At 49.5% G+C, this 26,818-nt stretch overlaps 1 protein-coding gene across 1 annotated transcript; it reads left to right on the top strand.

Annotated features, from left to right (window-relative positions):
- The first annotated feature begins 9,836 nt into the window (after nt 1-9,836).
- Nucleotides 9,837-25,945, top strand: DNAJA4 (DnaJ (Hsp40) homolog, subfamily A, member 4). The gene is made up of 8 exons (XM_012651906.1): nt 9,837-10,055; nt 10,314-10,452; nt 15,976-16,156; nt 17,945-18,049; nt 18,938-19,165; nt 20,210-20,440; nt 24,293-24,393; nt 24,486-25,945. Exons 1-8 carry the CDS (start codon nt 9,976-9,978, stop codon nt 24,699-24,701), a joined length of 1,281 nt encoding a protein of 426 aa, XP_012507360.1. The 5' UTR covers nt 9,837-9,975; the 3' UTR covers nt 24,702-25,945.
- The last annotated feature ends 873 nt before the right edge of the window (nt 25,946-26,818 follow it).

Below are 26,818 nucleotides of genomic sequence, written 5' to 3'. Positions count from 1 at the left end.
CCAGTAAAATGAGGGCAGCGGTGCCCACTCCACTGGGCAGATGCGAAGATTAAGCAAAAAGTGCCCCCAGCTGTGGGTAGGAGGGGCGCCTGGGAGAGCAGGCCCCTGCTTTACAGGTCGTAGGGACCTTGTCTGAGAGCCTCACCTCGCTGGGGGCGGCTCAGGCCGCCCCTGCGCTTGAGGCCTGGGTGGTGGGGGCTTGGAAGGAGATCACAGAGTAACGGGGCTGCTCTGCAGCAGAGAGGGGCCCGGGCTGGTGTCCGGGGGGCCTGTCATCACTCCCAGTGCCTCGTGGACCTGCTGTGGCAGGTGCCAGGGAAGTCTTGCTGAGCCGAACTGGAGTGCCAGCCTTTCACACTGAGCTCAGCTCTGGGGCCCATGCTCTGAGGGCTTGTTGACAAACTCTTGAGGAGGCGTCCAGAGTGGGGTATGGGGAAAGATCTTGACACATGAAAGACAGCTGGAGAAACTGCTGGAATTGGGGCAGGGTAGCTTAGAGAAGCCCTGCGGGGCCTGGGGTCATTGCTTTGGCAAGTCCAGTGGGATCTTTGGATTTCCTGGCCCTTTGTGTGGAGACTCTTTCTCAGAGAATCCAAACCTCCTTATTTTTAAAGTCGTATTTTCTAATTATGTGATGTATATATGTTCATGCAAAAAAATTTGAAACACATAGAAAAGCAAAATAAGGAAATAAACCTCATGCATCATTCCCTCATCTGGAGATTGTATCGTTAGCATTTTTTGTGTATGTCCTCGTGGTCTGTATGAATGATCACCAGATATATTTTGTCAGTCAGCGGTCTTGGTTGCGGGCGGCAGAAACTGACTGTGGCTAGCTATATTAGTTAAGGCATAATTAGCTGCTGTATTAAGAAAATACCAAAATAACAATAGCTTTATCCAACACAAATTCATGTGTTGCTCACACAAAGCCCCACAAAGCTGTCCCTGCGGCAAGTGAACATGGTTTTCTCTCTTGCCACTACACAGGTCTCCTCGTTGACTCAGCTGCTCCTCAGGCCTCACTGGCAAAACATGGTGGGGGGAAAGTTCTGATTCACACAGGCCAGAGGCCCCTCAACCCCCATTCAATACACGACATCCCAGGTTACCAGCCAGCACGCAGCCAGCAGATGGAGGAAGAGAGAACGTGGAGGCCTGTGTGGGAGGATGTCGTGGGCCTAAAGTGGTGTCCGTGCTGTTTCTCCACTTTCCATCGGCCGGAATGCAGTGATGTGGCCACATCTAGGAGGCTGGGGCATCAGGCTGGAGACTGAGCAGTCTCCAAGGAGCTCCAGGGAGCCAAAAAGCAGGAAGCAATAAACATGCAACGACCCCGTAGCCAGGCTGGGCCTGCCACCGTCATCCTCACACCCGGCCCCACCATGGCTGCTAAGAACTTCCTCAGAGTCTTCCTTGGCTCCTGGTGTCACTCTATGGGGATCCAATCTTCTAGAAGAGAGCGTCTCTCTGACTGGTGACGCCCTCATCCCTGGCTGCACCAGGGCCAGGAGACGCTGGGTCTCACGCCTTAACCTCAGCCCTGGGAGGCAGGCTCTTCCCTGTGCTGGGCTCCCCCCACGCCCTCCCCAGGGGAGACAATTTTCTTTTTCTTCCAGTTTTATTTTGGTAGAACCGACAAAAATTGTACATATTTAAGGCATACGATGTGACATTTGATATACGAATACATTGTGAAATGATTACCATAATCAAGCTAATTAACACATCCACCACCTCACACAGTTACTTTGTGTGTGTGTGGTGAGAACGCTTAAGATCTGCTGTCTCAGCGAATCCTGAGTACACAATACACTATTGTTAACTGTAGGACTTTGCACCCTTTGCCCAACATCTCCCCCCTCCCGCCCCTGGCAAGCACCACTCCACTCTCTGCTTCTATGAGTTTGACTTTTTTAGATTCCACTTATGAGTGAGATCACGCAGCGTTGTCAACAGTAACAAAAAGACAATTTTCTGAAGGGCGATTGAGAAAGCAGATTGGTGCTAGATAGTCAAATAACAATTTTTTATACTATCTCACCATACTGTGTTAGTGGGCCTGCCGTGTCTTGCCCCGTGTGGCCCCTCCAACCTGCCCACCAAGTGGCCATAGCTGTCCCAGGGTTTCTGCAACAATGGAGAGAAATCAGAGCATCTGGTAAACAGAATTGTCCAGAAGCCCACAGGAAGGAGCCATGCGGAGTCCGAGACAGCTCAAAGCAGCTATGTCTCCCTAAGGTGAGTTAAGCCCCCAAATACACAAGGACAACTTCCCCAGCCCTCCCCATCATTGAAACAACCCATAGCCAATAAAAAGCAGGGAGAGGACTAGGAAAGAGGATGCCTACAAATGCAAATTTCAATTTGGAGGTGTTCTGTCTTTAGGAGACCTCACTCCACGATTGCCCAGGTCCTTGACACACCACATTCGACATCTGAAACAATAAATACACGAAAAGATGCTGACATTATTGCTTCTCAGGGAAAAACAAATGAAAATCATGGGTTATGACTGCTCATTCATCAGAAATGGCTGAAATTAAAAAGATGGATAATCCCTAGTGTTGCCAACAACACAGAGTGACCGGAACTCATATACATTGCTGGCCGGAATATACAGTGGTATACCCATTTTGCAGAACTGCTTGGCAGTTGTGAAATAATAAGAAAAATACATATAAGTCTCTGCTCTTAGTCCTTGGCATGGAGCTATTAAAACCCTTGTAATTTTCTGAGCAATAGAGATGCTAGGAGAACCTTCTGTTCTAATATTTGATCTTTGACCCAGATTCCTAACACAGAACTGCCTTGGAATTTCCTGGATGATAGGAGTGTCTTTTGTTCTTCTCTCAGCTGTGCTTCTCCCAGGGCAGGAGTATCTTTTTAAGGGGTATTTTTTTTTTTTGTAACAACGATAGTAACAACAATAAATGGAACCGGCTGCTCATCAAGACTCAGTAAATTTGGCTCAAATCCCTCAGCTGTGACAGCCTGTCACACTCTAAAGCTCTCCCCACAGTTCTGTGCCTTCCCAGAGGCTGAGGAACCCACAGCCTCCTCCAAGCTCTTCTATCCTCTCTCTCTCCTCGCTTCCCATTTTTCTCCTTCCTCCAAGTATAAGAAATTCCTTTTCAGTGTGATGCCAGGTAATTTTGCCATCACCTTTTAAGGCCCTGACCTTAGAATCTCAAACACCTCTCTAAACTGCTTATTGATGTATTTTTCCAAAGATAGTTCCCATTCTAAGAACAATCAATGCTAGCTACTTAGATGCACGTTTTAAAATGTTACCTGACCATCGTCATGATAGAATCACGGCGTCCGACTCTGAACAGATTCCAGGCTTGTTCTTCCAGCCCCCAAGCTGGTGAACACACTGCGCTACTCTGACGGTGCGAACAGGCTCCGAGTGGGACTTGGGGCCAAGAAAGGCGAGCTGGGTTCAGACCACAGAAAATTCAACGCCAGGGGAAGGACTTGGATTTGATTATTCTATTCAGGGATCCATTAAAGGTCCTAGAGCAGGTTTGTGACTTGAACAGAACTGGACTTCTGGAAATGTTATAATCAGGGTGCCATGTGGGCAGCTGGAATGGAAGGACAGTGATAGGGGTGGCGAGGCAGGGATGGTGAGGGCATGTCTTAAAGCAGAGGGCAGGTCTGGGAGACTCCGGGGAACACTCACACCATTTAGTAATAGGGAAGGAGAGAGGAAGAGACGAGATGCCTTGAGGTTTGAGCCTGAGTGTCTCAGGCTGAGGTCAAATCTTCTTTCTGGCATGGCGTAGTCTGTAGTTTGCCAGGCACCAGGCTCAACGCGGGCCGCGACTGCTGAGACGGAGCTGGCCAAGGCTGTGGACAGATCTGAAGAAGCCGCCAAGTGTAGCTCTTACTAGACACACACACAGGACATCCTAGAACAGTGACGCCATTAAGGTAAATGTCTCAGCCCAACTCCCCTGGAGAAGGAAGAGGTTTTTCAGCCTTCCACCTTATTTGCCTTTTTGTATCTCCAAATACGATACATGTATGGAGCTTTTTGTACCAAATAACAACAATGGCCAATATTTATTGAATGCTGTGCCTAGTACAAAGGGCTTTTTGTTGTATAATTTATATTATTGTGCATATATATATTAATATATGCATGTGTGTATAAATATATATATATAATCTTACATATTCCTCATAGCCCTATGAGGTAGGTACTCTTTTACAGATAAGAAACCGAAGCAGAGAAGTTAAGTGACTTGCCTAAAGTCACGCAGCTAGGAAGTGGCAGAGCCAGTATCACAACCAAGTGCTGATGGGTTTATTTTCCGGAAAAAACCAAACTAGGAGACAACAGACCAGGCCCGTGCCCCCAGTTTAGCTCCTGGCTGGTACGGTCTTGAGCAGGTCATCTTTTAAATGTACACACCCTCATGAGGACTCTTTCGGGAGTAATGGATATGTTCATATCTCTTAAGGTGATGGTTTCATGGGTCTGTATGTATATCAAAACTGATCAGGGCCGGGCGCGGTGGCTCACGCCTGTAATCCTAGCACTCTGGGAGGCCGAGGCGGGTGGATTGCTCAAGGTCAGGAATTCTAGACCAGCCTGAGCAAGAGTGAGACCCTGTCTCTACCAAAAAATAGAAAAGAAATTATCTGGACAACTAAAAATATATATATATATATATATATAGAAAAAATTAGCCGGGCATGGTGGCGCATGCCTGTAGTCCCAGCTACTCGGGAGGCTGAGGCAGGAGGATCGCTTGAGCCCAGGAGTTTGAGGTTGCTGTGAGCTAGGCTGACGCCACGGCACTCACTCTAGCCAGGGCAACAAAGCGAGACTCTGTCTCAAAAAAAAAAAAAAAAAAACTGATCAAATGGTGGGTACACATGGTCACAAAGAGATGTAAAGGACCCCAGAAGCCAAAAAGGGGGGAAGGTGGGAGGGGGTCGAGGGATTAAAAACTTATGAAGTACAATGAACACTGTCCTGGTGGCAGGCACACTGAAAGCCCTGACTTCAGCATTATACAATGTATACATGCAACAAAAACATCGTATCCCCTTAATGTTTTGAAATTAAAAAAAATTTAAACCATGTGGATTGTCTATGTTACCTATTCAAAACATCAAATTTAAAAGTTAAAGTGGTAAAAAAAACTTATCAAATGGTACACATTAAATATGCACAATTCACTGTGTGTTTATTATACTTCAATAAAGCTGTTTTTAAAAACTGATAGCAATTATATGATGGAATTAAAATATTTGTAATATTTCCACAGTAACTCTCATTTATCTTACATGACTCCATTTCAGTGTTCAAACATTTTACATAAAATACATAGTTCACCATTTCTGAGGCTAAGTATCCCTTTGAGAATGTTGCTATGCCTCAGAAGAGCAAAATGTTTCCAAATCAAGACAGAGAGCTACCATGGCCCAAGAAATGTTTTATAATCTGGCATCACTGAAAATAGAACAGAAAGTGAGCAAAGATGCTGTTTATAACAGTGATTTTTCTGAAATAAAGTAAAAAAAGTTATGAAATAAATATATTACAATTTTTTTTTAAAAGTACATCCCCCAGCTTAAAGCCCTTTAGAGGCTTCTTGTCACCCTAAGGATGAAATCCAGCTCTGCCCTAAGGGCCACACCCCTGCTTCATCTCTGTTCCAGAAACACGGGTTCCTTTTTGGTTCTAGAAGAGGCCAAGGTCTTTCATGCCTTGAGGCCTTCACACATGCTGCTGCCTGTGCCTGGAACTTTGTACCTCTAGCCCTTCACAGCCAGCTTTTTCTCAACCTCCAGGACTCTCCTGAAGGTCACGTCCTCCAATAAACCTCCCTGAACACCCAGGATTCAACGGGATACTTTTCCTTCATGGCTCCCATCACTACTCGCAGTTGGAGCTTTATTTTTTGACTTGCCCTTGCCCTCCGCGTGGGCGAGAAAGGGGTGTTTCTCAGTGTGCTCCAAAGCCTCTCGCAGCGCTGGACACAAAAGGCACTTTATTAACACGTTGAAAGGATGGATGGATGTCTTCTTTCTGGACTCTGGGACCTCACAAGATGGGTGCCCTGATGAGAGGACCCGAGGGGTGGGAGTGCGAGCGAAATCAGCCCGTGCTGGAGGTCACCCAGAGTGGTTAGATTCAGGCACTCAGGCAGGCGAGTCTGTGAGCCAGTCACAGGCAGGCACGGCCGCGATCTAGCACTGCACTGTTGACTCCCACCACAAAGCCAGCAGATGCACCCTGTTGTGATGAACTCAATAAATTCATTTTTGTGAGCACGTGCTCTCTGCACAGGGTAAGCCCTTTACACGTTGTCTCTATTCATCTTTACGATAACCCCGTGAAGTACATGCTCTTATCCTCATTTTACAGAAGAGGAGATGGAGGTTTAGAAAGAGGTAATTTGCCCAGAGTCACACAACCAGCAAGAGGCAGGGCCTCTTCAAGCAGAAATCCCTCAAGATACTGAACAATGGTCTGGAAAGACAACTGCTCTTTTGGGGGCCGATAAACTAACATCCTCTCGTTGGAGAAGCCCAGTGTCCTCCCCTCAAAGTGCTGGCCCCACCATCCTCAGCGTCTCTGCCTCCCACTGACCCCTGTGCTCCTTCCCGCTGTCCAGGCCTTCCATGATCTCAGCCCCTCTCCACCTTCTGTGGTCTCCTCCTGCCTCTCTGATGGCTGTTCTTCCTACTCCCCAGTCCTAAAGGCAGGTGCCCCCAGGCTTCTCCTTGGTACTTTCTTCTTCCTCCTACACCCTCTCTCTGGGCCAGCATCTTAAATCTGCATGCCCAGCTCAGATCTCTCCCAGAAGGTCCAGACCCACGCTGTCCCTGATGGCTGCTGCTGGTTACTCCTTCCAGAATGCAGGTCCTGCTCTGAGACCTTCAATGGCTCCCCAGGGTCCATCAGAGGAGGAGCAAACTCTTGCCCAAGGCATCCAGGCTCCAGTACACCTGTCCCTGAGTCCCTCGCAATTTAAAGCCTTCATCCACCTGTGCTCTCAGCCTTCATTCTTCTGTCCCTCCAGCACGGCTCCCTCCCTCCCACCTCTCCTCAAGGGACTTCTGACTTCTAGTCAATGGCACGTGCCCCTCCTCCATGAAGTCCTTCTCCTTAGAGAACCTACCCCCGGATTCCTTGGGCAAAAGCTACTTTCGTGCTTGTTTTGATTCCCCTTCCACACTGGGTCAGAGAGGAAGTCAGGCACTGGGAATCAGAGGACAATGCCCATTCTATGCCTACTGGTTTCATCTCTTTGTCTACAGAGTCCACCCAACTGCAAAATGAGATGGTAGAATTGGATTAGCATTTCCCAAATTTCAGTCATTCAAGTATCACCAGTACCACTTATGCTTAACTATTTATCTATTCTTTTTTAAAAAATATGAAAAGGAAACTTTATATTGCTTCCCATGGCTGGAAAACCAATGTCACTTGCAATAAAATTTGCAATAAAGAAAAGGTAATCATGAAAATAAACACGTAACTGATAAAGTAAGAAATGTCTGTGTAATGTCTCAAACCCACCCATGTATAGTTCTGGGAAACAATCTAGATCATCAAAGGCTTCGTTGAAGATAAACGAAGCTGAACACTAGTTAAAATGGAAAGGACGGAATTTAATCAGTAATAACTGTTGCAATAGAGAAAAGAGTCTAGAATGAACTTAACTTTGATTCATACAAAAGTAACTGGGCCTTTTGAAGAGAGGATGAGAGAACAGGGAGAGGGCAAGCAGGGGTTCAACAGAGTCAGGGAAGTGAAAAATTACCAAGTGCCAGTCAGTGTAAATGAGATTAGGCCAGCTGTGTCTGCTAACTGGCAATTACTGAAGTTAGGAGTCTATCCTCCCACAGAGACTGGCAGGCAGAAGCTCTACCCTCAGGTGTGGGATGAAACAAGCAGTACATTTTGGGGACAGCCTTGAGTTTTCTCAGGCAGACACCCTAAGGGGATCTAGGGTCATCTCAGGGATTGGCCTTGAGCTCTTAGAAACTATGTTAGTGTTTGTTCAGTCTTTATAAGTAAGTTGAAGCCTAGCCACGAAGAGGCTAGAGTTTGGCCAAGAAAAGAATCTTTGTCAGCTTTTTTAGCTTAGACAAACGTAAAAAAATATATATATATATATGCATCAACATGTTGAGACTATGTATCAGGTGCTTCACAAGATTATAAGATAGGTACTGTTGATATCATCCCCATTAAAAGGATGAGAAAACTGAGGATGAGAAAAATGACAAACTGAAAGGTTACCACCTGCTCAAGGTCACAGAGCCAGAAGTAGTAGTGCTGAGATCTGAACCTGGTTCCAGAATTACCTGTTACCCAGAGTCCACAGCCATATTCTATGTCTCTAGGCTCCAACCAACTTTAAGCCATCCCTGTCCCTCACATGCCCATCCTACCAATGTCACTGGACAGAGTACTGGATCCGGGCAAGCATGTGGTGCTGGGCAGGGGATCTCAGCTCTGGCTGCGCATTGCAACCACGTGGGGAACTTTGAAAATACCCATGCTTGGGACCCAACCCCAGAAGCTCTAAAGTAACTGGTCTGGGGTGCAGCCTGGTCACAGGGATTTCTACGAGCTTCCAGGTGGTCCCTCTGAGGAGCCAGGTTTGACACCATCCTGCACCAGGAGCCTTCACAGCTACCATCTCATTTGATCCCTACAAGGGTCCTCTGAGAAAGGCAGGCAGAGTGCAATCATGTCCTGTTGATGGACAAACAAGCTCAGAAAGGAAAAGGCTCATATAGTTAATAAGATCTGGATATGGAATCCGAAATTTCTGACCTCCAGTTCTGAGTTCTCTGCCCAAAGGTTCTGCCCTACAAGGCATAATTCATAATGCAGAGAGTGTGAAAAAAAGCAATGTCCCCAAGAATAGAGATGAACGGCTTACAACTTCTCTTGGCCAGTAAAAGTCAGTTCTCACCCCCACTGAACACGTGGATGAGGGGTTAGAGCCTGCTTCAGCCATAGGACCCAAAACAAGGCCAAGGGATCCCAGGGTGGTGAGCAGTGGCCCGCCCTCCCTGACAAAGTGCTCCACCGGCAGAAACCAGGCTGGGCTAGCGCAGCGGGGCCTGCAGTTCTCCGATTAGCGATGGCAAGGGCGGGGCCTGCTTTCAACGCCCACTTTTCTGCAGCCGCTTGTGATCTTGGCTCACGGTGCACCCGCCAGGAGCTGGGAGTGGCCCAGGGAAGTCGGGCACCTACTACTGTACCCGCCCTGGCAGCGTCCTGGGCGACCCAACCGGGTTAGGGTCCCAGCTGCGGGACCCCATTATGCGCCCAGCACTGGGCCTGCCAGCCTGGTCCAGCCCGGGTAGTTCGCTCAATGATGATGAGAGGAGGGGAGGGGCGGTTTCCCACCTCTGGGAGAAGAGGGGGCGCTGCCCGCCCTCGAGAGATTCCGAGGAACGCTGCCGCTCGGACCTGACTGGCGTCACAGCTCGCGCTTGGGGGACTTAAGTGGTTCCCAGTGGTGGCAGAGAGGTCGCTGTCCACACCTCGGGCTGGCGAAGCCCCCTCCCGCCCACTCCCTGCACACATCCGCAAGGGCTGAGGTTCGCCCCCGCCTTGAGATGCCGCGGGGAGCCCCGGCAGCTGCAGGCCCTCGGAAACTGGGGCCCCGCCGCGGCAGAGGGTCCCTACCCACTCCAAACCCCTCAAAAACGCCACAACCCGAGGCAGGCCTTAGGGCGCCACCTGGCTGTGACCGAACAGAGGGCGGCCACACCCCCGCGGAGAGGCCGGCTGGGGAGCGCAGGACGCGGCTCCCCCAGACCGACGCCTCAGCGCCAAGTCCCCGCCGACACTGCCCTGCAGGCCGCCCTCCCCGCGAGCCTGCAGGTCCCACGGACCCTCGCAAGGGCAAGCGGGCGGCGGCGGGGCGGCGGGACGGTCCTCGAAGGGCGCCCCCCGCGCCGACGCCACCTTCCAAGGCCCCCGACATGGCCCGTGGCGGCGGTCAGAACTGGAGCTCCGGGGAGTCGGACGGGCAGCCCGAGGAGCAGGCGCCCGAGGAGGCCGGGTGAGCCGGCGGGGCCGCGCCGAGCCGCGCCTCGGAGGTCTGGGCAGGCGGCACCTCAGGCGCCGCCGGAACCTCCGCGAAGGTTCTCGGTCCTTGTGGCGTCACTGTCTCCTGGCGGAACCTTCCGCCGGCGCCGAATAAAAGCCGCTGCGGAGGAGCCGGCCCGAGTGCGGAGGGAGGCGGCCGGCGGGCGGCGGGCGGCGGGGGCCGGGCCGGGGGCGGCGGGGGCGCGCTAACCGGGCCCGCCCCGCCCCGCAGAGACAAGATGGTGAAGGAGACCCAGTATTATGACATCCTGGGGGTGAAGCCCAGCGCCTCCCCGGAGGAGATCAAGAAGGCCTACCGCAAGCTGGCGCTCAAGTACCACCCGGACAAGAACCCGGATGAGGGCGAGAAGGTGCGGGGCGGCGGGGCTCGCCGTGAATTATTCAGCCCGGCAGGACCCGGGCTGTGAATGATCGAAGGCGGAGGGGAACCCGAGCCGCGCTGGTGCCGGAGACCGTCCCCGGGCGCCGCCCGCGGCGGGTCGGCCGGGCCGGGGGTGGCGGGAGGCCGGGGGCGCCGCGCGGCGCGATCCCCGCACTTCGCCGAACGCCGGCCTCCCCGTGGAGGTGCACGTGGTGCTGGGCCCAGGGGCACTCGGACCCGTCGTGGGCCCCCGCGTGGCCCATTCATTCCTCCATTCGCTCCACAAGTGTTTAGGGAGCCGCCGCCGTGGCTGCGGATGCCGGGGAGGCGGTGCGACTGAGCCGTGGACGCCCCGTTCTCGTGGGGTTTGTGGGCATTACTGTGGGAGAGGCAGCCGGCAAATCGGGAAACAGAGGCACATGCGACCAGGAGTTGTGCACTTGCTGGGAACGACTGGTTCACGTTCCCTGTTGATGCCTGAGCCCTAGGCATGAGTTTCTTTAATCTGAGCCAGTACCTGGGATGAACCCGGTGTCCCTCTTGAGAATGGCAAACTGGATTTGGTGTGTGTGCTTGCTTCTGCCTAACGCTTGTCAGACGTTGAATGATCACATTTTCTTCTTAAACAGGAACATGGACATCTGAAACCTGACCCATCAGTTTATATGCATATTCCAGGTTTTTTGAGACAGATGACCCACAGTTGATCTTAAGTACCAATAATAGGCTGAAATGCTTTGCGTAATGGGGACCTACATTAAACTTTTTCATCCTGTTTACGGAAACAGTCTGTTTTTATCCCTAAAGAGGCTCATGACCCACCTGAGTAGGTGACCTGAAGGATCAGGTATTGCAAGGAAAGCTTGTCAGCAGCCTGCCCATTGCTCCCTTCACTTCTTGCCATTTTCTTATAAAACTTTAGTTGTTCCAGATGGGTCTTGGAATGTGGGGCCATTGTAGTAGCCAATAGCAATGACACCTGGGCCACTTTTGAAGCCACCAGTTGATCACCTGTCTAGCATTTAGACCGTGGAAACGACTCAAATCAAAATACCTGTCTGCATTAGTCTATTCCAAGCTGAGAAGGCTACATTAGGAAGGTTGGCTGGGTGGTAACAGTGATAGAATATTTATATTTAGCCACATGTGCCGAATGTGGCTGTCACAAGTTTAAGATGCTTTCCTGTAAGACCATTTGTCTGTTACTGGTGTTCTTTCTCATCTATATTTAGGTGGCTTACTGTAGCTTTTAAAGTCACTGGCTTTTTACACAGTATTGGTGATTCATAGATCTCCTCCCTAAATTCATTGTAGTGTTTCTGACAGTCCCTTTAAGGAGACATTCTAGGATTCTAATTTCACATTTCTGCCGGCTGGCTAAAGACAATATGTGGGAAATTTTCCAACCTTGGTTTTGGGTCAGATCTCATAGTCTCACCAAGAGGGAGTTCATGACTGTGTGCATACAATTTGTGATGAATGTGCTTTTGGTGTTCTGAACTTTTATTTTTAAAAACTTAGACTTGACTCGTACTACATGTGTGTAGGTTTCACCCTCCATATACCTGTCTGGGCAGGCTGTTTGGTTTGTTTTAAACTATTATTTATTTATAGCCAGGCACTGAATTAGTGTCACATAAATGAGCTCTTGGCAGTAAGATCTGGCAGGCCCTTCTCAGCTTGCAGGGGTTTCTGTGATGTTCCCACAGCCAGGAATACTTTTCCCTTCCTACCTTCAATGAAGGGGATAAAATAGTTTAGTTCTCAGCTGAAACGTCTTCCAGGAGGCTGCCTCTGAGCCGTAGACTGAACCACTGGCCCAATATTCATCCTGCTTTAATGGCGTTACTTGTTCGATACCCACATTCCCTGCTGTGGTATATGCAGGGAAGGGCCCGGGTCCCCATGGCCATTTACCAGCTGTGTGTCTAGCTGTGCAGGGTAGGTAGTAAAATATTTGTTAGCCGGCTAAGTGAATGAATAGCAATGTCATGATAAGAAATGCACTTTAAGAAATTCTATGTGGGAGGAGGAGAGAGCCCAATAAATGCACAGATTGGAAGGGAGATTGCAGTGAAGGGGAGATTGGGAGGTCAGTGGAAATTTGGTTTGGAAATCAAAGGGAATAAGGAGACCGGGGACTCAGTCTGTAGCAACTCTGCTGTAAAGTTCCCCAGAGAGGGCTCATTCATTCATTGACCATGTAACTCTTCTTCAGGTCCTACTGTGTGCTGGGTGCACTGTGTAGGCCTTTGTGTGTGTGTGTGTGTGTGTGTAGTGCTTGTCCACTTTATCTGTCACAAGTGGAACCTCTTTATTTTTCTCCTAAGTTTGTCACTGTATTATTAATGTCTTTTCAAAAATAGATTATGTTAGCCCTTTTCCCCCTTCCTCCCAGACAACTGAGAAGGCCGTTGGGGTGTTGGTCTTTGTTTTCTGCCCTGTTGTCCTGTGTTGCTAAGCATTGGGGCAGCCTGTGTGTGTCGTCAGGTGCTCTGTATACAGTCTGTACTTCTCTGTGGCTGGTTTTTTGCAGGACACGTGGCTGGTGGGTAGCAGGTCAGCAAGATAGTCCCTTTCAGGGGCAGTGATAGAGGGGGCATATTCTTGGCTGTTACCCCATGACCATGAATTTGGTCTTTTGGTCAGTCTCATTGGAACTTTTAGTTTGAATAATGGATTATCAAGTTAAAAAATAAGAAAAGATAATGTAACAGTACAGAAAATTTCAGAATACAGAGGAAAACCCACCAACTACATGTCATCGTAACCACTCTGTGCTTCTTTCCAAGCTTTTCTTAGGATGATCATACATGGTCATCCTGACACAGGCTATTTTTTTCTCTCCACTTAATATTTTATCAGAAGTACTTTCCAAGTTGTTCCGTAATCTTCAGCCATTTTCCCAGCTGTATGGCAGACCCAGTAAGGTTCTGTGGCAAATGATCACAGTCTGAAAGGCAAGCTGGTCAGAGCACTAAGCTCCCACTGGGAGAAGGGGATCCAGGCAGGGGCTGAATTAGACTCTGCAGTGCCGGGACCCCAGAGAAGGGGTGGACCCAGTACTGGTAGTTGGAGCCCCCATCCCACGTAAGATCTGGCCTCTGACTGAGTATCTCAAGTGACAGGGTATTCCTTTTTATTCTTAGATTAATTCTGTTAAGTCCAGGAGTCTTCTGAGTATCTAGGGAATTTGGTGAGTGTTGCTAGTAGACATTCTCATTAAGCATATTCGCCTAGTCTCTGACCCGCAGACAGGCCCAGAAACACTCTAGGGACAGCCTGGCCTAGTTGCTTTCTGATCTTCCGTACCAGGCAGCCAATCTCTACACCTCATTTTTTTCTGCTGACGAAAAGAGTAACAGTGAGTGATACCTACTACTTTGTAGAAATGGTATGAGAATTATCATATCAAAAGATCTGGCTGCCTTGTGTATGATGTTGATTTTTTTAAGACTTAAATTTTAAATTGTCCAGTTTTTTGTTAGCCATTATTTAGTAGCTGTTATTTACTAGTTATTTATTAGATCTCAGTCAAGGATATGTAGAACAAGGGAATACCTAGTGTCTGTCAATTTCTGTATGTGTCTTCATGGCACTCTTTCTGTATATCTTGTGGAGCCAGCTGCATTATAGGATGTTTGTGTGTGCATCTGTCTCTCAGACTGAACTGAGTCTTCAGGGGGCCAAGATGCTACCTCATTTATTTATTTCTGAATTCCCAGAATTGAGCCATTTCTACAACAAATAATAACCAAGTACCTTCTGTGTGTCAGACACAGTTCTAAGCTCAGGGAGACAACGGTGGGCAGAACTCCCTGTCGTCATGGAGCTTACATTGCAGTGGGGGGTACAGCATCAGCAATAGATGATACAGCACGTTAGAAGGTGCTTAATGCCATGGAGAAAAATGAAGCAGGGCCTGGGGAGGGTCTGGGGGTGGGCTTGCAGTTGTAAAGGTGGACCATTGGGGAGGCCTCCCTGAACAGGTAGACTTTGAGCAAAGTCTTGAAAGAGGTGAGTGGGAAAGGCACACCAGGTGGAGGCACTTCTGAGGCATATGCTGCGGTGCTGAGAAACGGTAAGGAGGCTGGCGAGGCCGGTGCAGAATTGGGGGTGAGAAAGGGGCACAGGAGGAGGTGCAGGCAGAGAGCTGTCGGGTTGGGCTTATAGATAAGACTCAGGACTGGCTTTTACTCCTGGTGGCCTGGGCTGCTTTGTAGGGGTTTTGGCACAGAATCCACGCAATTAGCAGCCCCAGCTGGAGAACAGACTGAAAGCTGGGGTGAGGAGGGAAGAGGGAGACTAGTGAGGAGGTTACTGCAGTAGTCTAGTCCAGAGATGGGGGCTTCAGCCAGAGCGGGTGTGGTGGTGGTAAGGAAGGGATTTTGCATATTTTAGTGTTCTGATTTTATCTTAAATACTTCCATGTACCTACAGAAAAGATGACAGTGGTACAATAAACGTCTGCCTGTCCTTCACCTAGCTCCACCAATTGTAAATAAGTTGTCATATTTGCTTTGTCTATTGTTATTATTTACTATTACTATTTGCTAAAGCTTTTGAGAGTAAGTTGCATCTGTCATAACATTTCAGCCCCAAATACTACAGCACAGTTCTCTTAGGAACAAGGGCATCCTTGTACATAACCGTAGTGCAGTTATCAAAATCGAGTGAGTTAACATTGAGAAAAAAAATCACATTTCTCCAGTTGTTCCGATCATGTCTTTTGTAGCCATGTTTTCTTCCGGGGCAGGGTACGATCCAGGATCACACATTGCATCTAGTTTTCCTGTCTTATAGTTTTGCAGAATGTCACTGAATTTGAGTTTTCTGATTGGATTCTTACAGTTGGGTTTCAGTGATACGTTTTTGGCAGGAATGCTACATGGGATATTGTGTCTGTCTTAGGGTACTGGAGATGCAAATGTGAAGGTAGCGCCAACAGGATTTGCTGACAGGTGAGAGCGCCGTTGACAATAACTGAGATACGGGGAAGGCTCGGGGGGAGGCAGGACTTTGGGGAGAAATCAGGGCTACAGGTTTACACATAGTATCTGTCTGGCACAAGGTTGGTGCTCACAAGTGCCTATAGTTGAATTTCATGCTAGTAAACCAGTAAAGTGATTCCCATGGGCAGGAAAGCCACTGGTAACACCTGGAGTCCTGGGCTTACCTGGTTATAGATTAAGCCCTGGCACGGTCTCGTTGCACCCTAGCTGGCTGGTCTTGACTTCTGTCTGGTGCAGCCAGAGTAGGGAAAAACTTTCCCTCTCTACTGCTTTCTCTCCCTTACTCTTGCCACCAGGCCCTTAATGGTGTTTGCCCTGTTTCCCAGTTTACAAAGGAAGCGGATGGGAAATTTGGGTTCCAGACAGAGGATGTGTAGACTGGCTACTTTGCGGGATTGGGTGCAGAATACCTCTGTTATTGTTTTATTCATATTCTTATGGTGGATTTGCTTAATAAAACAATTCAAACCTCCTCTCTTTCTCTCTTTTTTCTTTTAAAGTTTAAACTCATATCCCAGGCATATGAAGTGCTTTCAGATCCCAAGAAAAGGGACATTTATGACCAGGGCGGAGAACAGGCAATTAAAGAAGGAGGCTCAGGCGGCCCCAGCTTCTCTTCACCCATGGACATCTTTGACATGTTCTTTGGTGGTGGAGGACGGATGGCTAGAGAGAGAAGAGGTAAATGCTTTTAAAGAAATATAAGCAGGTTTTATAGTTTCCACAATTGCACGTGTTGTTGGAATCAGGATGGATCATGCTTTAAAAAGGTACAATTGTCGTGTTTGGGGTTCATTAACTTTAAATGATTCGACACTTGTGTAGTATCCAGGAACACTACCTGGACTCTCTTAGTGTGCTCAGTAATTATCCGACACCCTCCAAACAACACAGGTGCAGGAGTGGGATGGAGTGGTGGATAGGAAGAAGGAAGGTCAAGTTCATCTTGTCCTCTTTTCTTCTCTTGTTGGGGTCAAACACGTGAGTGTCCTGGGGGACATAAATGACACCTCCTGTGGTTGTTAGTGATCCCCTTGCCAAGAGTGCTCTCCGCTCCTGCCCACCCTCCTTTCGTGGCTCTTCGTTTCCCTGACCCAGGCCAGGGCCCACGGGCCTCTGATTCTGGCTGGTCCTCTGCCGCGTTCAGGATGGCCTTGTTTTCCCTGCCTGCTCAGGGGATTTTTCTAGGTAACAAAATTCACCTCTTTATGTTTTAAAATCTTTGTAAGCTACCTGCCTTTTCAGAACGCATTATGATTACTCTCCAAGCAGTGAATGAGGAACTTAGCCCTTAGCTGAATGGCCCCAGGCCACTGTTTTTGAGTACTGGGGTTTCTGTTAATACATCTTACTTCTTGCCAGGCTTTGGGCTGTCACCTCTATTATCAGTAGTCTGTAACAGGCTAGCTCCCTTCCTCCCTGTCCAGTTTACCGTTGACAAGCCATTTTGGATCTTGAAACCAGACAGATAACCAAGCTTATTACAATTCTGGATAAAGTCAGAGAAATAAGCTGTGCACTGGGGTTTAAGAAGTGTGGTTTCGGTAAATGCGAGGCCCCAGGATAAATGAAGCTGTGCTTGTTCTCACATTATAATTGACTTTGAGCTTTAAAAGACTTGGGTGTCAATTCTGTGAACGCAGTATGCTGAAAATCACCAAGTGTTCATTAGGGAAAAACCCTTCCCCTGGCCTCTGGGTGTATTTGCCTGCTCATGTAATTGGCGGTGTGGGCCTGAGTGAAACCTTGGGTATTCTCTTGCCCAGCTCTCTCACTGCCTTGAGGTGGAAAACTTCATGCTTCTAATTAAGTCATCTCTCAAGTTTGACAGCCAATAAACCAGGACACCTAATCTCAGTGACTGCGAGAGTTCCATGGGCAGCGGGGAGGGTCTTGGTGCTGTCAGTCCTAACAGGCTGGCATTGGCTGGACCAAACACACTCCCACTATTAGAGTAGATGCCCACCAGCCTGAATGCAGAGGCAAGATTTGGGCAGAGGGAAGGATTTCCACTTGGCCACAAATTACAAAAGGGCCCAGAAAGTAGAGCACTTTATGCCCAAGGGGAGGTCCAGAGACATTCATCTATGAGAAAGGGCTCCTTTCCCGGGGAGAACTTAGTAACCAGTTTCGTTGGTTAACACTGCCTTAGGTGTCTCAGTTAGCAATCTCCCTGTCCCCAGATTTAGTCTCAGAAAATAAAGGTGGAAAGTCTTTTCGTTGACCTCTATAAATGATTGAATAATTAGCTCATAGCTAGAGAGGGTATTAGCTCTCCTTATTGGCAGAGGCCAGAGGGCAGGCGGGTGTAATGGAAGCATTGCTTCCCGAAGGGTGGGGGTGAATGACCCTGGCACAGCTTTGCATCTTTGGAGATTTCATGCAACTGAGGGTCATATGGGTGGTATTTAATACAGTGGCATATTTACTTCAGTATTACTAATTGTTTCTTTTTTCTCCCTTGGTAAGGCAAGAATGTTGTACATCAGTTGTCTGTAACTCTTGAAGACTTATATAATGGAGTCACAAAGAAATTGGCCCTCCAGAAAAATGTAATTTGTGAGAAATGTGAAGGTAAAAAATTAATTTTTTAATGACTCTCACAGTTCTTATCCTTCAGATTTGGAAGCAAGTCTGCGTGTTTTACAGTTTAGACAAAAATAATTTATCTTCAAAGACAAGGGTCAAGCAGAGGTTGCAGACAAGTGGCCTGAGGGCCAGATCTGTTTGCCTGATGAATGCATGTTTTCTTTGGGCTGCACCTCTGTTCCATCTGTTAACAATTCTTTTCAGCATGTAAAAATCAAGACAGTTCACCCAGTCTAGGAGTCGGCAAACTCTTTCTGTAAAGAGCCAGATAGTAAACATTTTGGGCTTTGTGGGCCATGCGGTCTGTTGTAACTACTCAGTTCTGCAGTCCCAATTCATAAATTAATGGACATGCCTGTGTTCCGGCGAAGTCTTGTTTACCAACCCAGGCAGTCTGGCCATAGTCTCCTGACCCCTGACTTAAACGTAAATGTAACTGCCATGATTGTTTAAATCTGAGTTTTCAAGAAAAGTCAGATCTGGCGACCCCAGCCCCACCTTGTGCCACAGAGGATTGGCTGAGCTGGGCAGGAGCCCCTGTTGACACAGCCGTGTTCTCTGGATCTCCGCAGCCCCAGCTTCCTCACGGACCTGTGGGCGTGGTGGTCATCCACCCTAGGGTGGGAGAAAACACATTTGATCAAGCTAAAGCAACAAATTTGGCACAGTCAAAACCACAGATGTTGGAGGTGGGATGTTGGCATCTGGGTGGCATCTGCTTGGCCAGGCTCACCCAGGCTCTTCCGCAGCTTTTCCTCCTGATCGTAAGCAGAATTCCAAGCCCAGTGTCCAGTGCAGGGATTCAGTGTCCTGTGGCATCCAGTGGGGACACGGGTCAGGGAACACCCAGCCCTCACTGCCGCCCCCCCACAGGCATCGGCGGCAAGAAGGGGTCAGTGGAGAAGTGCCCGCTGTGCAAGGGGCGGGGCATGCAGATCCACATCCAGCAGATCGGGCCGGGCATGGTGCAGCAGATCCAGACCATGTGCGTCGAGTGCAAGGGCCAGGGCGAGCGCATCAGCCCCAAAGACCGCTGCGAGAGCTGCGGCGGCGCCAAGGTGATCCGCGAGAAGAAGATGATCGAGGTGCATGTTGAAAAAGGTGAGGCCGCGCATAACTAGTGCTGCACGCTGCTCGGTGCTGACCTTGGCACGCGCGGGTTAGGGGTCGGGGCAGTGAGCATCACAGCACGCGTTAGGGGTGCCATGAACTCCTCCGATTCCCAGGTCGTCTTCTCCTGACCCTCCCTGGCCTTATTTCCATTCCGTGTCACCTGCCAAAGCTTTCTTGCTGAGGTCTGCTTCCTTGGGATGACAAACCACCTCTTTTTAGGGTTTTCTAAGGCTCTGAAAGTCTTACTTGGCCTAAGTTTTGGTCAGTTGCCCTCTCCTGACATTCTCAGACCATTCCTTTAGAGTCTCTGGAGTGTTCTTCCCGATAGCTTCCATTGCTCAGCGGCTGAAAGAGCTCATCTGAGCCTTCGTAGCCGTTTCTTTTGTCCACGTTCCTCCCCGACTGCGTCACATTCTCCCAAATACAGCACCTTCCCCGGCTGTTCATTTTGCCTGACGCCATCATTTTAAGGCCTTTTTCCATCTCAGCTGTTCTCCAAGTATACCCTGAATATTTTGTGGCTTTCTAATCCTATGTCAGAGATGAGACCAAAAGTGAAAGGATCGACACCCAAAACAACACGGGTCTTGTTAAAGGACTTCTCGTTCAAACATGCCTGAACCCTGTGCCTGTGCATGCACGTCGACTTATTAGAAAAGGACAGGGCTGGCTGTCCCATCCCCATGAGTCCCCAGAGCTACACCCTGTGTGCACTGAGACGTGGGTGGTGACCTCATGCTCACATTGCAGCATCACGGGGTCCGGGGCAGGGAGTGCAGCATGGACCTGGGCCGTGGGGACTCATTTGCCCTCTCCCTGTGCACACGTCTCGGGCCTCGTGTTACGCCGAGGGAAGCAGGAGCTCTTTCCTCAGTGATCATCCCGGCCACCGCTCCCCGCCTCCTGCGTGTGCAGCTGGGAGGCTAGGTGAATAACGAGCCCCCATTGGACTCTGCGTTCTTTCTTTAAAAGCTTTGAGGAAGTGTGGTTTGTACGAGGAATGGCTAATCAGAAGGGCATGATGTTTCATAGGTATGAAAGATGGGCAGAAGATACTGTTTCATGGAGAAGGAGATCAGGAGCCTGAGCTGGAGCCTGGTGATGTCATAATTGTGCTTGATCAGAAGGATCATAGTGTCTTTCAGAGACGAGGCCATGACTTAATCATGAAAATGAAAATTCATCTTTCTGAAGCTCTTTGTGGCTTCAAGAAGACGGTAAAAACCCTGGATGATCGAATTCTTGTTATTACATCCAAATCAGGTAATGTTTCAAATGTGTGTTTCCATTGAGGTTCTGTATGTTTGGCATAATGATTCTGGCAAGGTAGCCTAATATTTTTTAATCGATAAATAATTTATGTAAAAAAACGGGTAATGATCAAGTCAGAGTATGTGAGGTATCTGCCACCTTGAGTATTATTTCTGGGTGTTGGGAATAGCCTGGTTTCACATTTCAGGTTGACTTCTGTTTAACAAGTTATCATGATTGATTTTTCTCTAAAGTCATCACTAATGACTCCAAAGCATTTTATTAATTTCTTTTATATTTTCTTAGGAAAAAAAATTCAGAGGGGGAGGGGGACCTCTGGCAAAAAAAGTTCAGAGTTGGGGGTAAAAGCCTCAAATAAGAATCTTGGGGGTCTAAAATTCTAGCTGGAATCTGCCAACTAAACTTAAATTTTAAAAATTTATTTTTATGTAATAAAACACAGCTGATAATAGTAGTGTTTTTCTATCAAATGATGATCTGTGCTGGTCCGTCCACATGTTCCTCTAGCCTGTGTTGTCGCTTAGCCATGAGAAGAGATGTTTTAAGATAGAATTTTCCTGAAAATAAAAGACAGGGTATGTCAGCTTATCCTTGGAGGCATCCACAGGAACCGTTGGTCTACACACACCACAGGAGCCAGAGGAGCTGCCTTGGGGCCTGAGTTCAGCCTCCCAGCCCTGTGTAGACACCAGGGCACTCAGCTCCCAGGAGAGCACTGGGCGCCTGCCCGTAAGTGGCTGAGAAGGGGGAGAGGCCGCCGAGGGACCTTGGCTTGAGGCTGCTTCTGAAGCACTGAGGTCAGCGGTACCCATCAGGGACAGTCTGGACATGTGTGGCAGTAGCCAAGGCGCCCGGGCAGCTCAGGGCCTGCACCAGCCACGAGCAGTGCTGCTCTAGGGCCCTCCCTGTGGAGTGGCTTTTCCTAGGCCATCTGAGGTCTGGGGCTACAGGGGCAGTTTCAAGCCCGGGCTGGGCAGCCCACCCATAAGGCCGTCTGGGGCAGTGACAGCTCGCGATGAGGCTTCGAAGTCCCGCGGGACGAGCGAGCCCCGTGCCTGCCTGGCCAGCTTCCAAGACTTTTGCTGCCTCAGTGCCATGTCTCTCTCCCCCTTCCACTCCTTACCTGCTTTCGTCTTCCCAGCCTTCTTCTCTTTCTGTCACTTTCCTCTCTTTGATTTTTTCTGGTTCCCCTTTTCTGCGGATAACATGAAATGAAATGATACATCCAAGTCTTGATCAGAGTTTGTGGGGTTTTTAAAAAACTTTTTATTTGGAAACAATTTCAAACATACAGAAATCTGTAAAGAAAGCTGGGCATGGTGGTATGCACCTGTCACCCCAGCCGCTGAGGAAGCTGAAATGAGAGGGTCGCTCGAGGCCAGGAGTTCGAGTTCTGCCTGGGCAACATGGCAAGACCCCCATCTAAAAACAAACAAAAAAGTTGTACAGATAAAAATAGTCCAAGGCCCACCCATAAATGATTTGCCCCTTGTTAACATTTTATCTCATTTGGTTTTTCATTTGCTCTGTGTGGGTATGTTTGTATACAGACACTCCGTCAGGATTGGGGAGAAGCACTGCAACATAATGCAGAATGTGCACGAACATTTTACACAAAACACTTGCCTTTAGGCTCTGTTGCATGGACCTCCCAGGGAACCCATTTGCTCCCCTCACTTGAGGAGGAAAGGTTGAGGACCCCCGTTTACCGTAGCCCCAGGCTACTGGTCGCGAGCAGGTACATGCCCAGTACCCAGCGTTGTGTCCCGGACTCCCCAACACTGTCACAGCCCGGTTCTAGCCCTCCCGAGAGCCCGGGCTGGGCAGCATCTGTGTGTAACTTATTTGGGAAAGCCCGTCCTTGGCCAGGGGCTGCTGATTTGAGGTCTTGTGTCAGCGTGACAGAACGCCCGGGCACAGGGCCCTGCCGTGGGGCCTGGAGCCCGGCGCTCACCACCCCAGCTGACCCCGGCCTGGGAGCCGGGAGGACAGCGTGAGGGTGGGAGGGAGGAGCCACGGAGGGGAGGAAGCGGCAACCCCTGAGAACCCGTTTCCTTCCCTGGTTACAAGGAAGGGCTGAGCAGCCAGAAAACCTGCTGTTGGAGATCCCTTTTTGGTCGTCTTTCTCTGTGGTGTTCTTTTCCCCGTGCTTTTTCTTCGTTCTCATTTATCTTTTTTTGTATCTTCTCTTCTCTTTTTCACCCCTCTTTTCTTGTTTTGGCTTATTTCTTGTTTCTTCATTTCCTCTTCTCCCTTGCCCTCCTTTCTCCTGCTGTCACAGTGCTTCAGAATCAGAGTAATGCAAAAATGGCTTAGGAGAGGAGCCACACGGGTTTGGCGGCGCCGCCGCTGGTCGGCGGATACCGCGTGCTGGGAGAGCCGGCCGCGCGGTCTTCCTTCTCTCCCCCGTCTCCCACGCTTGTGCCCACGGCTCCCACAAGCTAGAAACAGGAGTGTGGGGAGTTGGGCTTGAGAGCGGCACAAGTGACACCGGTAGGCACGGGGAGACAGGTTAATCACGTGTTGCCTGACAGTGGGGATATAACCTGAGAAACTGGTCTTAGGCGATGTGGTCGTGGGAACATCATAGACCGTATTCACACACACCTAGACGGCACAGCCTGTGGCCCCCGGCCGCAGACCGGCCAGGTGCCGCTGTGCTGGACGCCGCAGGCAGTGATAACACGTGGTGAGAATTTGTGTATCTGAGCACACCCAAACCTAGAAAAGGTACAGTGAAAACACGGTGTTATAATCTTAAGGGACCACTGTCACACATGTCGTGTGGTGTTGACGGAGACGTTATGCGGTGCATGACTGTATTTAAAAAAAAAAACCAAGAACACAAAAGCCCAGCAGCCCAGGGCCGATTAGCTCAGGGGCCACCATCCTGCCCCACAGTAGGCTCTCAGGCCAGACCGAGTCACAGCCCTGCCTGTCGATGACCCCCAAGGGTGGAGAGTCATAGGCACACTTTATTTTTTGGAAACTTGTGTGTTGTACTTTTAAAGATTTCCTCTTGAGAGAGACGTCAGCTTCTGCACAGCCCCTTACGGGTGGGGCTGCTGGGTAAATCAGTGTTTAGCTCCCTCTTCATCCCCCGCCCTCATTTGTTCCTGAACATTGCTGTACTTTGTCCGTGTTCATCACCGAGCTGAAGAACATGCTTTTTCAGAAACATTTTATCCTTTTCCTTCCCCACGCTTGGAGAGAAATCACATTTTTAGATTGGGGGAGAGCCTCCGAGCTCTGGGGTTCTAGACTCCGAGACGCCTTCTGAACTCCCGCAGCTGCGAGACCCAGCGGTGCAGCCGGGAGTCCGGCTGCAGCTCACCAGCGTACACGGAAGTGCGTACACAGTGGCCAGAGCCACCTTGTGAGCTCCCTACCTGGGAACCTGATTGTCACCTACAGGGGGTCACAAGCCGGTTTTCATGCCAGGTGGGGGCTGGTTGGATTCCTTGGAGGCCTCTTCCTGTTCCAGGCTCTGCTTGAGTGTGCAGGGAGCAGACTCTTGTCCCTCTCATGGTAGAAGAGGCAGGCTGACAGGTGTCTCAGCCCCGTTGTATGCAGCCTGGGTGTTGTGACTTCCACTTCGCTTTTCTAAAACCCCCCTGGTGATGGAGACTTCAGCATGCTGCCCCCTTGACACACTGCCGGCCCCTCCTCCCCCCACCAGACAGCACCTGACAGTGGTGACTCAGTCGGGCGCGACGTTAGCCCTTCCCGTGCCTGCTGCCGTAGCGGGGCTAGGGCTTGCTCCCAGCTCCTCCAGAAGGGAGACTGGCCTCTACAGACGGCCCTCCGTCTCCCTGTGTCATAACCGAACTTCTTCTGTGGCAGGTGAGGTGATAAAGCACGGGGACCTGAAGTGTGTGCGAAACGAAGGAATGCCCATCTACAAAGCACCCCTGGAAAAGGGGACTCTGATCATACAATTCTTAGTAAGTTCGCTGCATCCTCTTCTCATCATTAAAATGCCTTCACGGGAAGGGGAAAAAGCAACTGCCTTTCTTCGCCATCTCGCCCTTCACAGGTCGTCTTTCCCGAAAAGCACTGGCTCTCTCCAGAAAAGCTTCCTCAGCTGGAAGCTCTGCTCCCGCCGCGACAGCAGGTGAGGATTGCAGATGACATGGACCAGGTGGAGCTGCAGGAGTTCCATCCCAGCGAGCAGAACTGGCGCCAGCACGGGGAGGCCTACGAGGAGGACGACGACGGGCCCCGGGCCGGAGTGCAGTGCCAGACGGCATGACCGGGCAGGGCCGCGCAGCCTGCCAGACTAGCGCACGATGAATGTAAAGTTGGCTCAATGAAAATGGCATCGCTTTAATGGCCTCGTGTTTGGGGTGTCCTGTGTATGTGTTCAGCATTCAGTTGCTGAGTGTCTTTTGGGGTTTTCTTTTGGTTGTAACTTAAGTTATAGCTTAATTTATATTTAAATGTTTTAAGTGTAAATCACCTCCAGTCTGCACATGGAATCTGTTCATTTACACTTCCAAGATATGCTTTTGAGACGCCAGTGACCGCACCAACACTTTGTGCTTCTCCTGGCTTTGCATTTTCGGTTCCACCAATAAAGCACAGCCCGGTACAGCACCCAGTCCCCTAGCGAACCCCAGGGCACAAAGTGGACATCCTGGCCCATCTCTAGGTCTGTGGTTTCTCTGCCCTCCCTCTCTCCCTCCCTTGGCAGAGTTACTAGGGCATAATCTCAGGGCTGCTAATAGGACATTTCTGAATCTAGATTCTAGATCCTCTTAAAGAATAAAAGCACATCTGCAGGTCGGACTTGGCTTCTGCGCCTGGCTAGCACACCCATGGTTGCAGAGCCGACCTAGTCCCTACCGTTCTGTGCCGTCAGTGGCTGGAATGGAGGTGTGATACGATCGGATTCGATCATCTCTCTTGGAAGTCTTCTGAACCTTCCAAGCCCTGTGGTGAGGATAAACCAGCGTTATTTTAAATGATACGCTGATACCACTGTTTGCCTGTGACTCCCGCACCTTGTTCTTTGTGGTTTTTTGACTTTTCTGTTGACAGCCTTTGCAGTGCTCTCCCACCAAAGTGCTTACTTGTAAAGACGAAACCCTCCCGTGCACCCAGCAGCCTCAGTGCAGCAGCAGAAGCCAAGGGAGAATGCTGGCGGCTTGGCCGTACGGCACAGCCAGCTTCCCTCTGACCAGTGATCCTGGGTGACTTGAGGATTTGGAAAGGCAAAAACGCCTCAGTGTTTCCCAGGTTCGGCTTCCTTCCAAAGGATCGTTCCTCTCATTGCACAGCCATATTACAAAGGGCTTCCTGCTCAAGGCATGTTTTGGCAAGAAAGGTACTAACCGAGTTCTGCTGTGGACTGCAGTTTGTGTGGACCGCCACTATAAATTATAGCTTGTTTGGAGGGATATTACTCATTATTTTATCCCTGGCAGGTAGACTACAATTTGAACTTAGGGTTACCTCAAACCTTTAGCCATTACTGCTTATTTCTTTCCCACAAGTTGTGAAGAAAAACTGCTACCTTCGAAGCTGCTGGGTTAAAGCAGAAGGCACCTGTCAGATCTACCCTTATTTGGTTATATGCTACCTAGAGTTTTGACTCAGACCAGGGACCTCCCCTAGGAGGGGCAAAGGGCAGATCAGACCGTGGCAGGTAGGGTGAGCCAGCTGGATGGACCAGGTTGAACATTGGTCAGGATAGATACAAAACTGATACTTCCAACTAAAACTATGTGAAGATCAATTTATAAATGGACCACAACTCCAGGGTGTTGTCTCTGTGCTGTGACTTCCTTCCTAATAAATTATTGCTAAATAATTATTGTTTAGTTGGTGATGGAACAAAATTACATTCAGCTCCTTGTCATGTAAGCGGAATTTGGAGGGTGTTGCTTAATTTTATTCCACCTGTACATTTGTCACCTTAAAATTAAAACTGAGCTGGTATGAGACAAGTGACTTTGCTTTTTCTTTCTTTGAGAGCTCAAATAAACAGTGCTAAGTGCCAGCTTGCCTCACGTTGGTTGATATAATGGAACGAAGTTTCCGCCCGCATGAAGCTTTATTTTGGGGGTAGGGGTGAATGCAAACGTCAGGTAGTAATAACTGCTACGACAAACAAGAGGAATGGGAAGAATAGAGGGAATAGGGGAAGGCGGCCTCTACAGGGAGCTGACATCTGAGCAGCTACCTGAACACGGTGAAGAGGCAGGCCTCTGATGGTCTGGGGGAGGAACATTCCGGGCAGAGCAAATGGCAAAGACGATGTGGGTACAAGAGGGGCAAGGCTGAGGCAGGAGAGGGGCACAGGGCTATGATAAAGAGCATGGCCTCTATTCTGAGGGTGATGGGTGGTTCGGGGAAAAGCACATGATC

The sequence above is a fragment of the Propithecus coquereli genome, unplaced genomic scaffold, assembly GCF_000956105.1.
Source record: "Propithecus coquereli isolate 6110/MARCELLA unplaced genomic scaffold, Pcoq_1.0 Scaffold372, whole genome shotgun sequence".
Lineage (NCBI taxonomy): Eukaryota > Metazoa > Chordata > Mammalia > Primates > Indriidae > Propithecus > Propithecus coquereli.
This window is presented reverse-complemented; position numbering and strand designations above follow the sequence as displayed.

Excerpts from the sequence above, each read along its gene's own strand:
- DNAJA4 (XM_012651906.1), top strand. The coding sequence starts at position 9,976 with ATGGCCCGTGGCGGCGGTCAGAACTGGAGCTCCGGGGAGTCGGACGGG. Across the intron at positions 16,157-17,944 it reads GATGGCTAGAGAGAGAAGAG|GCAAGAATGTTGTACATCAG; the intron begins GTAAATGCTTTT and ends TCCCTTGGTAAG. Across the intron at positions 19,166-20,209 it reads CGAGGTGCATGTTGAAAAAG|GTATGAAAGATGGGCAGAAG; the intron begins GTGAGGCCGCGC and ends GATGTTTCATAG.